This window comes from Rhinoderma darwinii, chromosome 3 (assembly GCF_050947455.1).
Source record: "Rhinoderma darwinii isolate aRhiDar2 chromosome 3, aRhiDar2.hap1, whole genome shotgun sequence".
Classification (NCBI taxonomy): domain Eukaryota; kingdom Metazoa; phylum Chordata; class Amphibia; order Anura; family Rhinodermatidae; genus Rhinoderma; species Rhinoderma darwinii.
Genome location: NC_134689.1, coordinates 228,778,761 through 228,794,466, shown reverse-complemented (window position 1 = coordinate 228,794,466; position 15,706 = coordinate 228,778,761). Strand labels below are relative to the sequence as shown.

General features: G+C 43.7%; 1 protein-coding gene across 2 annotated transcripts in view; it reads right to left on the bottom strand.

Annotated features, from left to right (window-relative positions):
• Positions 1-383: 383 nt before the first annotated feature.
• The window catches only part of ASB13 (ankyrin repeat and SOCS box containing 13), a 75,746-nt gene continuing 60,423 nt past the window's right edge, over positions 384-15,706 (bottom strand). For both annotated transcript variants that reach the window (XM_075857500.1, XM_075857499.1), the window contains 4 exons: positions 9,697-9,847; positions 8,387-8,521; positions 2,273-2,464; positions 384-1,025 (listed from right to left, as the gene is read on the bottom strand). In XM_075857500.1, the coding sequence (XP_075713615.1) occupies positions 898-1,025; positions 2,273-2,464; positions 8,387-8,521; positions 9,697-9,847 (606 nt within the window). In that variant the 3' untranslated portion in view covers positions 384-897. The remainder of the gene's footprint in view (positions 1,026-2,272; positions 2,465-8,386; positions 8,522-9,696; positions 9,848-15,706) is intronic.

Sequence of the window (15,706 nt, the reverse complement as noted above, 5' to 3'; positions counted from 1 at the left end):
AGGTCAACAGTGCAACACGTTACACATTGAAACTAATACAACTCAGCTACTATAATTGAAACATTCTCCAAATAGTTAAAGGATAACTAAACGTTTCACAAACTTCTGACATGTTATAGTGACATGTCAGAAGTTTTGATTGGTGAGGGTCCGAGCAGTGAGACCCCCACCAATCGCTAAAACAAAGCCGCAGAAGCGCTCGTGTGAGCGCTCAGCCGCTTCCTGTCTGTTCGACTTTTTCCGGAAATCAATTTATCAGAGTATGGGCTCGATAGAAAGTCTATGAGCCTGTACTCCGATACATCGGCTTTCCAGAAAAAGCCGAACAGAAACGAAGCGGCTGAGTGCTCACACGAGCGCTTCTGCTGCTTAGTTTTAGCGATTGGTCAGGGTCTCAGTGCACAGACCCCCACCAATCAAAACCTATGACAGGTCAGAAGTTTGTCAAATGTTTAGTTACACTTTAACTTTGTCAGGAGAACCTCTGGAATAACTCATTTAGAACCATGTAGCAAACAGTATGTCAGGGATCCATCATAAACCCATAATTTCATTAGAGCTGTATAAAAAGTTCCGTTTATTACAGCTCAGGAAGCAGATGACTAATAATGCCAATATGTTACATATTTTACAATCATAAATATACAGAAATTAAAAATTACTCTACAACAAAATGGCTTATGCAAACAATATGACCACCATTGATTAGCAATGGTTACTTTTGATAAGCAAATTACGGGTATTTTCTGTAGCGCTTGAAGTATCTGTAATAGATCTGATCTCCAAAACGTACTGAGAATTTGTGTTCATTTACTGTAGGGTCTTAATTCTTAAACCAGGACATCACTTCATGTACAATATCGGTTATAGGGTAACATGCACGTAGGTTTGTTTGCTTCAAGTATATGCAAGATACTCTATAAGTCTTTGTGGAATATTTAATTTATAAACCTTCTCCACTGCACTTAGGCCGAGTGCTTTTCTGAGCCGGAGTCTGCAGAGTTGTGACAAAGTTCTAGGAGTCTCTGGAAAAAAAGACAAATTAAGATGTAATCTGCAGGTTGTACAAAAATGCCCTCCACTCCTCCGATCTTTCACATTTGCTTTATGCTCCTTCCGTTGGGGTTTCCAGTATTTTTGACTGCAAGAATATCACAGTCTGCAGTCAGTGCAGTCAAAAATATCGTAACCCTGACAGACCCCATGCGTCAATGAAAACAGATCGTCATAGCTGTCATGGCTCCATAATTAACAGGAGCCATGATACACAATCGCATTCGGGATATGTGTGATATGAATCCTGAATAAGGTGGTGATGAATTTGCACTAATGCATAAATACCACCATACTTCCATACAGTAGTATATATTTCCTTCAATGAGAAGCCCGCTCCATGCGGTTTCAGAATTTCTAGGGTACTTTAAAGGCTGTGTGCTGGTGCGATATACGGCACACAATAATGAACCATATTGACCACTGTATCTTCCACACTGATGTGCAGTCCCTAATGCACATGGTTATGTGCATGAGGCCTAAAGTGATTGTTTTGTTTCAGTTACTTCCAATTTCACACACTCAAGTTTTTTTTGTTTTTTAAATGGCGTGAAAGAGTAAGGGTATGTTCACACAAGGGCGTCCGTAACGGCTGAAATTACGGGGATGTTTCCGCCTGAAAACATCCCCGTAATTTCAGCCGTACCGCCACGTCCATTACGGACGTAATTGGCGCTGATATTCATTGGAGTCAATGAATAACGGCTCCAATTATGGCCAAAGAAGTGACAGGTCACTTCTTTGACGCGGGCGTCTATTTACGCGCCGTCTTTTGACAGCGGCGCGTAAATTACGCCTCGTGTGAACAGACAAACGTCTGCCCATTGCTTTCAATGGGCAGATGTTTGTCAACGCTCTTGAGGCGCTATTTTCGTACGTAATTCGGGGCAAAAACGCCCGAATTATGTCCGTAATTAGTGCGTGTGAACATACCCTTAAAGTAACAGAAGTACACTTTATATTTCTACACTCCAGTCTCCTCATCCATGCAAACCAAAGATTCTTGGGAAATAAAGTGTTTTATTAGGTTTATTCATCTGATATTGCAAACATAAGTTTTATCAAGTCACTTGGCCAAGGACGCATCTTGCATTTTAACCAGCACATATACATGCAAGTTATATCTGTAAAACAAGTCCTTTTTTGATAGTCACATACAGTTTTGAATGCAACAACAAATATGAAATAAATAAACCAATTTGCAGCAGACAGAACTTACTTTCATAATATTCAAAGCATTTTCCAGTGAGACTGTTTGGCCAGGAATAATCTGAAGGTCTTTTTCCACGATTGTCCCTTGCATAAACATTTCCTCCAAATTCCACCAGCATTTCAATAAGATCTTTGTTCTTCACCTTGGCAGCATGATGTAGTGCTGTTTCATGAAGTTTTGCTGCATTGACATTAGCCCCTTTAAGAAAATAATCCAACAATTAACACTTAAGTAGCTTCTAAATCTCAGACAGGAAAATTTGCTTATCGGTTGCTGTCCAATCTGTATATACAGAGCAGGGGGAGCTGAACGTTAGGATTTCTATTTTTGTCGGAAAAGATTTAATATAACTTTATTTACTTAAATCCCTGCTCACTCTGAGTTTAGGAGTCCAGCGGGCGGTACAGCAATAATCCCTATAACCACATAGAAAAAACATTAGATGAACCAATATTCTGTAAATTGTTTATAAAGAAAAAAGAAAATAAAAATAGATATTTATTATATATGTATATTTATCTATGTTATATATATATATATATATATATATATATATATATACACACATACACACACACTCTTACTGTATATAGGTATGTGTATTCGGCTAATTGCACAGATGCATGTTACTATTAGGGTATGTGCACACGTAGTGACCAAAAACGTCTGAAAATCCAGAGCTGTTTTCAAGGGAAAACAGACCCTGCTTTTCAGACGTTTTTTGACCAACTCGCATTTTTCGCTGCGTTTTTCGCGCCGTTTTCGCGGCGTTTTTTACGTCCGTTTTTGGAGCTGTTTTCATTGGAGTCTATGAGAAAACAGCTCCAAAAACGTCCAAAGAAGTGTCCTGCACTTCTTTTGACGAGGCTGTATTTTTACGCGTCGTCGTTTGACAGCTGTCAAACGACGACGCGTAAATAACAGGTCGTCTGCACAGTACGTCGGCAAACCCATTCAAATGAATGGGCAGATGTTTGCCAACGTATTGTAGCCCTATTTTTAGACGTAAAACGAGGCATAATACGCCTCGTTTACGTCTGAAAATAGGTCGTGTGAACCCAGCCTTAGGGCTCATGCACACTGGCATGGTTTCTGTATGGCCGTGTGCATGAACCCTTAGAAATAGCGGTGCCGGGATACAATACAATTCAAATGGTAACCAGTTCAGCAGTTGATCACTAAGAACGTCCATTTTCATTTTGGTGGTCTCACGCGCCCTTTTTCAACAGCAATAAAGAGGTCTAGCTAATTTATTGATTTTAAGCATATGGGCCTAATTTTCAAAACTGTATAACATAAAAACTAGTCTTGTTGACGAATGCAACCAATCACAATGTGGCTTTCATTTTTCCAGAGCAGTTTCAGAAATGAAAGCTGAAATCTGATTCGTTGCTATTGGCAACACGGCCAAATTATTTTAACTGAGGCCCATTGTTTCTTATTTGTAATTTAGTTTTTGTAAAAAAGACTAACGCTAATGTTACGTCTATGGCCGGGCGTCCGTCTATCGTCGTTCAGACTTACCCCTTGACGATCCCGGCCATGGACATCTCTCGTCTCGGCGTTAGCTCCCTCCAGGGAGACGCCGGCACTCTCTTCCGGGTCCTCAGACGCGTCCAGCTGTCAAACATCAATTATCAGCCCAAATGGCTGCTGGACTATTTAATGGGCTCTGCCCATTGGTTCCTTGCCTGAGCGTTGTTGTATACCCTAGCTTGTCTTGCAAACGGTCTCCCAGTGTTTTTTAGTTCCCAGTGTTACCCGTTCCTGCTGCCTGTTCCCTGTATCCTGTGCTATCGTATCTACAAGTGAAAGTCAAGTCGTGCCTTCCGCTGCATCCACGGTGTCACCTGCTGTGAAAGTCAAGTTGTGCCTTCCCGCTGCATCCGCGGTGTTACCTGCTGTGAAAGTCAAGTCCTGCTTCCGCTACTGCCTACATTGCCTCAGGTACCCGTTCTGAACTATACATTGTTTTGTACCTTGTTGGCCAGCTGCTACCCCGCTACGCGGTACGGCCCAGTGGGTCCACACCCCAGGCCGTGACAGCTAAACCCAGATTAAGAAACGGCAATACAAGATTAATGAGCACCTAACCACACTACCTCCGTATTCAAGCATCAGGCAGGAGGTCTACAAATGTAACTGTGGAAGACACTGCCGATTGGGGATACAGCTATCAGCATTATGTGCTAAGGCACCCAACCACACATTTTACACCCAGATTACACAGAGCAGAGATTCTGGTTGTAATAAGACCACACACAGCACCACGCCAGTAATAAGACCACACAGACCACATGGAGTGACCAGCCACACCACTCATAACTAGATTAAACACAGCAGAGTAAACAATATCATAGCGGTTCGTGAATAAATCGCACTTGTTGGATACACATAACACTACGTGTCTGATAAGGCGGATTGCAGTGAATAACGGTAGAACTGGTTACCATTTGAATTGTATTCCAGTAGAGCTATAACTAATAGTGACACATCTGTGCAATCAGCCGAATAACTGAACCAATAACCACAATCCAGTGGATGTAATTGTCATCATACAAGCTAAAATCTCTTGTTTATATATCAAAACTTTATAACACGGTCAGACACATTATATCATTCTATACAGATAATGGGGAAAATTTACTAAGATTGATCATTCAAAGGCCAGTCTTAAACACAAGCCTGGTGTAATAAGATGTGCTGAATTTATTAAGAGGTGCACGCTTTTTAATAAATTTGGGGCATCTTGGGATGTCTGTATGGCACAAACTGAAATCTACCCCAGCTGACGTAGATTTATGCTATAATTTATGTAAGTTTCTAATGTAAATTATAGTAAATCTGTCTGGCCCCCTGCCGCTAAGCGCTATACACCGTGTTCCAAATTATTATGCACATTGGATGTAAGTGTCATAAACATTTAATTATTCGTTTTTCAATTAAATTCATGGATGGTATTGTGTCTTAGGGCTCTTTGGATCAATCTCAGACACCTGTGATAATTAGTTTGCCAGGTGTGCCCAATCAAACGAAAACTACTTAAGAAGGACGTTCTACATTATTAAGCAGGACACAGGTTTCAAGCGCTATGGGAAAGAAAAAGGATCTCTCTGCTGCCGAAAAGTGTGAAATAGTGCAATACCTTGGCAAGGTATGAAAACATTGGATATTTCAAGAAAACTTAAGCGTGATCATCGTACTGTGAAAAGATTTGTGGCTGATTCAGAGCACAGAGGGGTTCGTTCAGATAAAGGCATAATGAGGAAGGTTTCTGCCAGACAAATTAATAGGATTAGGAGAGCAGCTGCTATAATGAAATTGCAAAGCAGCAAACAGGTATTTGAAGCCGCTGGTGCCGCTGGAGTCCCGCGAACCTCAAGGTGTAGGATCCACCGGAGGTTTGCAAGTGTGAATAAAGCTATTATTCGGCCACCCCTAAACAATGCTCACAAGCAGAAACTGTTGCTGTAAAGGATCTGCCAGGCACAACTTCTGTGTATACGCCCATAGGTAATCAGTCTGCACCTGAGTCTATGCCTCTGAGACTGACTCCACCTTCCACCACTCAGGATGGCAGGCTTAGGAGTGGGAGAGCCTATCGCAGCCTGGCCAGACGGAGCTAGCTCCCGCCCTCTGTCTATTTATACCTGCCTTTCCTGTTCCTCCTTTGCTTGTGATTCTTCTAATGTGGTTTCCTGGCCCAGCTACAGCTTCTGACTATTTGATCCTGCTCTATTCTGACCCTGGCTTGCTGACTACTCTCCTGCTCTGCGTTTGGTACCTCGTTCACTCCTGGTTTGACTCGGCTCGTTCCCCACTCTTGTTGCTCACGGTATTGCCGTGGGCAGCTGCCCCATTTCTCTTAGCTTTGTGTACCCTTGTCTGTTTGTCTCGTGCACTTGCCTAGCGTAGGGACCGCCGCCCAGTTGTACCCCGTCGCCTGGGGCGGGTCGTTGCAGGTGGGCAGGGACAGAGTGGCGGGTAGATTAGGGCTCACTTGTCCGTTTCCCTACCCCCATCATTACAGTTGCAGTGGGCTCAGAAATACATGAAGACTAATTTTCAAACCGTGTTGTTTACTGATGAGTGCCGTGCAACCCTGGATGGTCCAGATGGATGGAGTAGTGGATGGTTGGTGAATGGCCACCATGTCCCAACAAGGCTGCGACGTAAGCAAGGAGGTGGAGGAGTCATGTTTTGGGCTCGAATCATGGGGAGAGAGGTGGTAGGCCCCTTTAGGGTCCCTGACGGTGTGAAAATTACCTCTGTAAAGTACGTAGGGTTTATGACTGACCACTTTCTTCCGTAGTACAAAAAGAAGAACCGTGCAAAATTATCTTCATGCATGACAATGCACCATCTCATGCTGCAAAGAATACCTCTGTGTCATTGGCTGCTATGGGCATAAAAGGAGAGAAACTCATTGTGTGGGCCCCATGTTCCCCTGACCTCAACCCTATTGAGAACCTTTGGAGCATCCTCAAGCAAAATATCTATGAGGGTGGGAGGCAGTTCACATCAAAACAGAAGCTCTGGGAGGCTATTCTGACATCCTGCAAAGATATTCAATCAGAAACTGTCCAAATACTCACAAATTCCATGGATGCAAGAATTGTGAAGGTGATATCAAAGAAGGGGTCCTATGTTAGGCCTCATGCACACAAACATATTTTTTCCCTCCCGTAAATACTTGGGTAAATACGGGTCCTTGGTCACACGTATTCCACCCGTATTGCACCAGTATTTACGGACCTGTGCCCGTAAATACGGGTCCAGTGTCACCAGTATTCCACCCGTATTTACGGGCACGTTTTCTCTGCAAAATTGCACTGCACTAATCGGCAGCCCTTCTCTCTATCAGTGCAGGATAGAGAGAAGGGACAGCCCTTTCCGTAGTAAAAGTAATTCATACTTACCCGGCCGTTGTCTTGGTGACGCGTCCCTCTTTCGACATCCAGCCCGACCTCCCTGGATGACGCGGCAGTCCAATCACAGGCTGCAGCGGTCACATGGGCTGAAACGTCATCCCAGGAGGCCGGACTGGCGGAAGAAGCAGGGAGTTCTGGGTAAGTATGAACGTCTTTTTTTTTTTTTTTACAGGTTGATCTATATTGTGATCGGTAGTTGCTGTCCAGGGTGCTGAAAGAGTTACTGCCGATCGTTTAACTCTTTCAGCACCCTGGACAGTGACTATTTACGGACATCGCCTAGCAACGCTCCTGTAATTACGGGTGCACACACGTAGTCACCCGTAACTACGGGAGCCCCATAGACTTCTATGGGCCTGCCCGTGCCGTAATTACGGCCTGAAATAGGACATGTTCTATATTTTTCAACGGCACGAGCACTTTCCCGTAAGCATACGGGGAGGTACCCGTGGCCAATAGAAGTCCATGGGCCCGTAAAAACGTGCCGTAATTACGGCCCGTAATTACGGGCGTTTTTACGTTCATGTGCATGGGGCCTTAACATGTAGCTTGGCCTGTTAAGTATTTTTTGATTGAAAGAGCTTTTGATTTCTGTAAATATGACCTCCTGATGCTGCAAAATCAACAAATTACCATTTTAGTTCTCTTTACAACCTTTAAAATGTTTTGATCTCTGTTGTGCATAATAATTTGAAACAGTGCATTTTGAGTTTTTTACTTCTAAAAAAATCTGTTATCATTAGGAGATTTGTTCAATAAAATTCGCATTATACTCCAACGGTTGATGGCTTGAAGATTATACTGACTGTCATTTGCATCGACTATTTAGGAAAATCAGCGAAAAATAACATTTGCATAATAATTTGGAATGCGGTGTACACGGCTATCTCGATCAGTCCTATAGACAGTGAATGGAGCATTGGTCATGCATTCGTGCACGCTACTGCTCCATTCACACAGGGGGCTCGGGGACCTGCGTTGTAGTGATCGCTAGGAATGCCAACATTTGGATCCCTAGCGATCAGACATTTATCACCTATCCTGTGGATAGGTAATGAATATTGTTTATGGCAAAACCTCTTTAAGACTCAGCTGCCAGTATTATTACGGTGGGAAGGGGTTAAATCAATTATGTTTTGTTCAACTGGGGTACCAAAATACTGACATAAACCCAAAGGTCTCCACCTACCTGCAATGAGTAACACTTTAGCACACTCCAAGTGCTCTCTTGCACAAGCTACATGTAAAGGGGTTCCAAAATGACAATCATGAGCTTCTAGATTTGCCCCCATATCAATTAGAAGTTTCACACATTCAGGTTTACCTATTACATATTAAAAAAAACATTTAAAATAATACACAGGCCAACAAGACGTCAAGTTTATACAAATATTTTTTAAACTATAGGAAGCATTAGGACATTAAACGGTTTTCCAGTGAGAACCGATATATACCCTATTCTCCGGATAGGCCATCAATATCTCATCAGTGGGGGTCCGACTTTCTCACCTCGCCGATCAGCTGTTTAAAAGGGGCCGCAACGCTCATGCGAGTGCGTTTTCCCTTCATTCCCTTATCTACTCGTACTGTGAATCACCGACACATTTGTAGAAGCGGTTCACAATATTACACCCTTCTACCATTTACTTGAATGGGAGAAGGCTGTAATACTGTAAACCACCACTACAAATGTGTTGGTGTTTAACAATACGGAACAATGACAGGAATGAAGGGAAAGCAGCGCTCGCATGAGGCTAGGCCATAAATTTTTTCTCACTGGAAAACCCCTTTAAGATGCAAATTGTAGATAGGCGGGGGGTGGACAAAAGTAAAGACATTATTACAGAACCCATTGACATATAATGGGGGTCTGTAAGGCTACCATAGGGGTGAATATCACTAAAGACATACGCTATTATTGATGTAAGAAAAAAACAACACAGATCCCTGATGGGACGGAAAGAAACACAAGTGTGAACAGGTTTAAAATTCTATCCTTTCACAATTAGCAGAAGACTGCAACAAATATAAATGATTAGAAGGCACAAATTCTGTAAAAAACCCAACAAGACAACATATATATTAACTTATAGTGCAACAATATGTTGTCACAGATAAAGGAAGGCAAATGCGTAACTTGATGTTCTTGTACCCCAGTGAAGAATATGTAACAGGGCCCCTCATCTACCATGTGCCATTCACATTACTGATGTTTTATATGGCAGAGGGGCCTCAGACTCCAAGTCTGGGTACAACTGCTACCTCTATCATCCTCTATTGCTACTCCCCTGAAGTAAGGAGCACACGGAGCAGTGACCAAACTATAGAATTTCTAAATGAAAAAACGTAAAGCAGCTTTCATGGAAACTGTCCAATTTTATTTCCTTATATTAAACATAATAAAATGGTGTCCCTACAAAGTTTTTTCTAATAATAGGAAAATAGGAAACAAATTGTGACATGATAGCGTATTGATCTGTATTCCAAGGATACACTCACCACCCATGCATGCTTCATGAAGAGGAGATGCAGTAAAAAGTGGAGGGTTTACTTTAGCGCCATAGTCCAGAAGCACCTTAATACAGTCGAGACTGCCTGAAGCAGAGGCATCACAGAGAGGCGTACTACCATCAATATTTCTGGCATCCACCTATATTAATAAGACAAAACACTTCTGTAAAGACAATGATATAATGGTAAACAAATGTGAGTAACGTTTAGCTACCAGATTATCATTTACAATTTAAACAATTTCATGATGTTTAACCAGAATCCTTTTTCCTATAATACTAAAAATAATCAACTTAGACATGCTCCAGAATTATTGTTCAGACCAGATTCACTACTTCTTGGATCAGGGGAGGGGACAGTTTCTTCCAATGTCTTGTAATCACCAATTTAGTGACCATAAGTACATGGGTGACTACTAGTAGTCTCTGGTATAGAGAGGTGGGAACCCTTCCAGGCCAATGAATAGTAGGGCTAATTCAGGAGTTAGAGAGAACTTCATATCAGTAATATTCTGAATTATATTGTGGGCATCTTTCCATAAGGGTTGGATCTTAGGGCTGTTCCATAATATGTGTAAGAGGGTACCTGTGGGCCCACAAATTATCCAGCATGAGGGTGAGGATGTAGAGAATATTAAATGCAATCTAGAAGGGTAAAAGTACCATCTCAAACTAGTTTTTGAAACTGCTTCCTGATAGTAGGTGCTTCGGAAAATCTTATACACAAGGTGAAATGCAGTTTCCCATTGATCCACAGAAAATGTGGAGGCAAGCTCTCCTTCCCACCTGAGCAAGGGGGGGAGTCTTTATAAATGTGTTTTTCCCGTTAACAAGTTGTAGAAAATGGATATACCATTTCGTTTCGGAGATTTGAGAGATGATGTATAACCTCCTTCGTGATACAATTAAAGGTAGGTACTGTGTGTTGTAAGAAATGTTGTATTTGAAGAAATTTATAGAAATGTGTTGGAATGATAGGGTGCCCCCTTGGTCATACAGGTCATATATGGAGAGCATGCCATTAGCTTGCCACACCGACAAATCAATGGATGGAATTTGGTCTTCAATTAGTAAGAGAGGTAGCTTCTGTAGAGGGATAGTACAAGTATGAGGAACAGAGGAAAGAAATCGAGACCACTCTGTACGAGAGGTAGAAATGGAGGTTAAGGACACAGGATGGTTATGGAGGTGCCATATAGCATTTATAAGGTCTGTTTGCAGAGTCTTATTCCCACTTAGTTGAGTTTCAATATCTACCCAATGTTTTTCCGTATTGTTTTGCCACCAATGGGTTAGTTGGTCTAAAACACACGCTCTATAATAGTCTCGAATGTTAGGGACCCCTATACCCTCCACCCCTCTATGTCTAGTGAGAGTTGAAGCAGATATACGGGGATGTTTAGTGTTCCACACAAAATTCATTAACATCTCATGTGCAGCCGAAAAAAAAGAATTTGGCAAAAGAATTGGTAGAGTCCGAAAAAGGTATAGAAGCATCATTCTCCCCAACCAGGACACAGTATATTTAGAGAAGTGTGTAATGTCTTTTTGTAGAGTATCAAGGATAGGAGGGAAGTTTCGTTCATATGTTTTAGTGGATGGAGTTGTTAGTTAAATTCCTAGATAGGATATTTCTCCTGTCTGCCAATCAAGCAGATATCGTTGTTTCAAATCCTGCATGGAGGTGAGGGCAGGGGCGTAGCTAGAGGCTCATGGGCCCCGATGCAAAAATTCTTACTGGGCCCCCCCCCCCCCGCAAACTTCTCATGGCCGACGGTCCGCAGCTTTCAGCTGCATCGCTGGGTCTCCTAAGTGACCCAACAATGCAGCACTAGCAGCCGGGGGCGTCACTAAGGCTGGGTTCACACACCCTATTTACGGACGTAATTCGGGCGTTTTAACATTGAATTACGTCCGAAAATGCGGCTCAAAAGCGTTGGCAAACATCTGCCCATTCATTTGAATGGGTCTTACGATGTTCTGTGCCGACGGTCATTTTTTTTACGCGCCGCTGTCAAAAGGCGGCGCGTAAAAAAGACGCCCGCGTCAAAGAAGTGCCTGTCACTTCTTCAGACGTAAATGGAGCCGTTTTCCATGGACTCCATAGAAAAACAGCTCCAATTACATCCGTAATGGACGCAGCAAAAGACGCCTGCACATGCCGTTACGGCTGAAATTACGGTGCTGTTTTCTCCTGAAAACAGCACCGTAATTTCAGCCGTAACAGACGCTGCCGTGTGAACATACCCTCAGGGCTTAAAATGTCAGGGAAAATAGCCCCAATACATATGTGTCCGCCCCAAAAAAATGTGTGTATATGAGACAGCATAGCATATTATAGCACTACGACCCTATAACCTATGGATAGGATTAGATACAGTGGCTCAGCAGACAGTATCACACATGATAGGATTAGATACAGTGGCTCAGAAGGCAGTATCACACATGATAGGATTAGATACAGTGGCTGAGCAGACAGTATCACACATGATAGGATTAGATACAGTGGCTGAGCAGACAGTATCACACATGATAGGATTAGATACACAGCTCAGCACACAGTATCACACATGATAGGATTAGATACAGTGGCTGAGCAGACAGTATCACACATGATAGGATTAGATACAGTGGCTGGGCAGACAGTATCACACATGATAGGATTAGATACAGTGGCTGAGCAGACAGTATCACACATGATAGGATTAGATACAGTGGCCCAGCAGACAGTATCACACATGATAGGATTAGATACAGTGGCTCAGCAGACAGTACCACACGTGATAGGATTAGATACAGTGGCTCAGAAGGCAGTATCACACATGATAGGATTAGATACAGTGGCTCAGCAGACAGTATCACACATGATCGGATTAGATATAGGGCCCAGCAGACAGTATCACACATGATAGGATTAGATACAGGGTCCAGCAGACAATATCACACATGATTGGATTAGATACACAGCTCAGCAGACAGTATCACACATGATTGGATTAGATATAGGGCCCAGCAGACAGTATCACACATGATAGGATTAGATACATGGCGCAGCAGACAGTATCACACATGATAGGATCAGATACAGGGCTCAGCAGACAGTATCACACATGATAGGATTAGATACTCCGGATCAGCAGACAATATCACACATGATAGGATTAGATACACAGCTCAGCAGACAGTATCACACATGATAGGATTAGATACATGGCGCAGCAGACAGTATCACACATGATAGGATCAGATACAGGGCTCAGCTCGCTGACATTGCGGCTCCAGCGCTGGACCCAGGATAGGTAAGAATAATAATTTTGCTTCTTTATGTGTTACTGATTATTTTTGTGTGTTTGTGTTTTTTTACAGGTTCAGTTGTTGGACTTCGGATTCGAGGACTTCAATGACGGCGTATTTTTTATTCTCAATAAAATGGTTAATGAGGGTTGTGTTTTTTTATTTCAATGAAATATTTTTTCTATGTGCTTGTATCTTTTTAAACTTTATTATCACCGCATTAGTAATGGCCGCTGGCTGATTGACAACCTCCATTACTAAGGCGGGGCTTAATGTTAGCCGGTGCAGAGGCTACACTAACCCCCATTATTACCCCGGTACCCACCGCCACCAGGAGCACTGGGAAGAGCCGGGTACGAACCAGTACCCGACCATCTGTAGTGACGGGCAGGCACCGGGGTGGCCGCAGGCTGGTAGTATTAGGCTGGGGAAGGCCAAAAACAGTGGCCCTTCCCACCCTTGTAATGCTGCCTGCTGCTGCTGTGCTGTATCTGGCTGGTTAGGAAAATTGGGGGGGACCCCACATCGTTCTTTCCAATTATTTTTTATTTTAATTTTTTTTAAATGACGTGGGGTCCCCCCCATTTTTCATAACCAGCCAGATACAATAAAGCAGCAGCAGCCTAGCATCACCAGGGTGGGAAGGGCCACTGTTTTTGGCCTTTCCCCTCCTGATACCAGCCTGCGGCCACCCCAGTGGCCGACCATCACTACAGATGGTCAAGTACTGGATCGTACCGGGCTCTTCCCAGTACCCCTGGTGGCGGTGGGTACCGGGGTAATAATGGGGGTTAGTGTTCGCCTCTGCACCGGCTAACACTAAGCCCCGCCTTAGCAATGGACACTGTCAATCAGCCGGCGGCCATTACTAAGGCGGTAGTAATATAGTTTAAAAAAAAACACAAAGACATAGAAAAAATATTTTATTGAAATAAAAAAAAAAACACACAGCCCTCATTAACCATTTTATTGATAACAAAAAAAAAAGCCGTCATCGAAGTAGTCCTGGAATCCGCCGTAGTCCAACGACCGAACCTGTAAGAAAACACACAAAAAATGATTAGTAACACGTGTGTTAGGCTTAGATACAGGGCCCATGTGTGATACTGTCTGTGGGACCCTGTATCTAAGCCTACCACCATGTAGGCTTAGATACAGGGTCCAGTAGACAGTGATCTTATACAGTATAAGATTACTGTGTGCTGGGGCTCTGTATCTAAACCGACAGTGTGGTAGGCTTAGATACAGGGTCCCACAGACAGGATCACACATGGGCCATGTATCTAAGCCTACCATGTGATTGTCTTAGATACAGGGCCCAGCAAACAGGATCACACAATCTGTGATCCTGTCTCATGGGCCCTCTAAGCCTGCTACATCGTAGGCTTAAAGGGGTTGTCCAGTCCCTAAACATTGATGGCCTTTCCTCAGGATAGGCCATGAATAGCTGATGTGTCTGGGTCCGACTTCCGGGACTTTCCTGGTTCCAGATCGCAGCGTAGGTCCTGAAGTCACAGCGCTATGCGCCGCGCACAACATCGAGAGGACAGAACTTCCGCGGCTGAAGAGGAAGGTAAGATTAGTTTCCCTGACTGGCGGGGTCCGACTCCCGGGACCCGCCAATCAGCTGTTTTGAAGGGGCCGCAGCACTCGTACGAGAGTTGCTTCCCCTTCATTCCACTACTCGCTCACACTGTGAATCGCCGACACCGATTCACAGTGTGACCGGAATGAAGGGGAGCAGCTCTCGTACGAGTGCTGCGGTCCCTTTAAACCTTTAAACCAGGATCCGCTGCGATCCGGAACCAGGAAGGTAAGGTCAGTCTGTTACTATAGTAACAGGGGCCCGCGGCCCGAGTTACTATAGTAACTTTTTATTGATGTGGTGCGGGGGGCTGTGGGCCCCCCTGGCTTCGGGGCCCGGTCGCAATTGCGACCCCTATAGCTACGCCAGTGTAGATATGAGATAGATAGATAGATAGATAGATAGATAGATAGATAGATAGATAGATAGATAGATAGATAGATAGATAGATAGATAGATAGATAGATAGATAGATAGATAGATAGATAGATAGAGATACTTTGTCTGTTATGCTAAACTGTCAGCCCTGAGGTGTGACTGCTCAGCATGACAGACATACATACACACATACACACAGTGAAGGGGTTAAGAGCTGGATTACTAGTTGCTACTTACATCTGCTGTGGGGTCAGAGAGCAGCTCGTACTGCAGGGGAGCAGCAGACACGCACACCATCTTCTTGCTGTAGCCATTCCTTTCCCTCTGAACAGGTCACGAGGAAGAGGGAAACAGCAAGAAGTGAGCTGATTGGGTGGACAGTACAGTGGGCAGGCCTGGGTCTCGTAAGATGAGTGGATTCATCTATCATTCATTTTCCACCCTCTTGTTCCCCCTCCGTGCAATGACTCTCTGACAGCTGAGCTGCCACCAATGCTTTAAGCTACATTACTGGGTCTCTTTTGTACCACAGCAGGGACCCAGCAATGTAGAGCAATCATTGCAGCGCTAGTGTGGTGAGGGGGGCCTGCGGGCCCCCCTAGCTACGGGGCCCGGTCGCAGTTGCGACCGCTGCGACCCCTATAGCTACGCCACTGGGTGAGGGTGATGTTGAGGGGGAGGATTTTGGACTTATCTTTATTTAGTTTATAAAAAGAGACCTGACTAAATCTATCGAGTACTT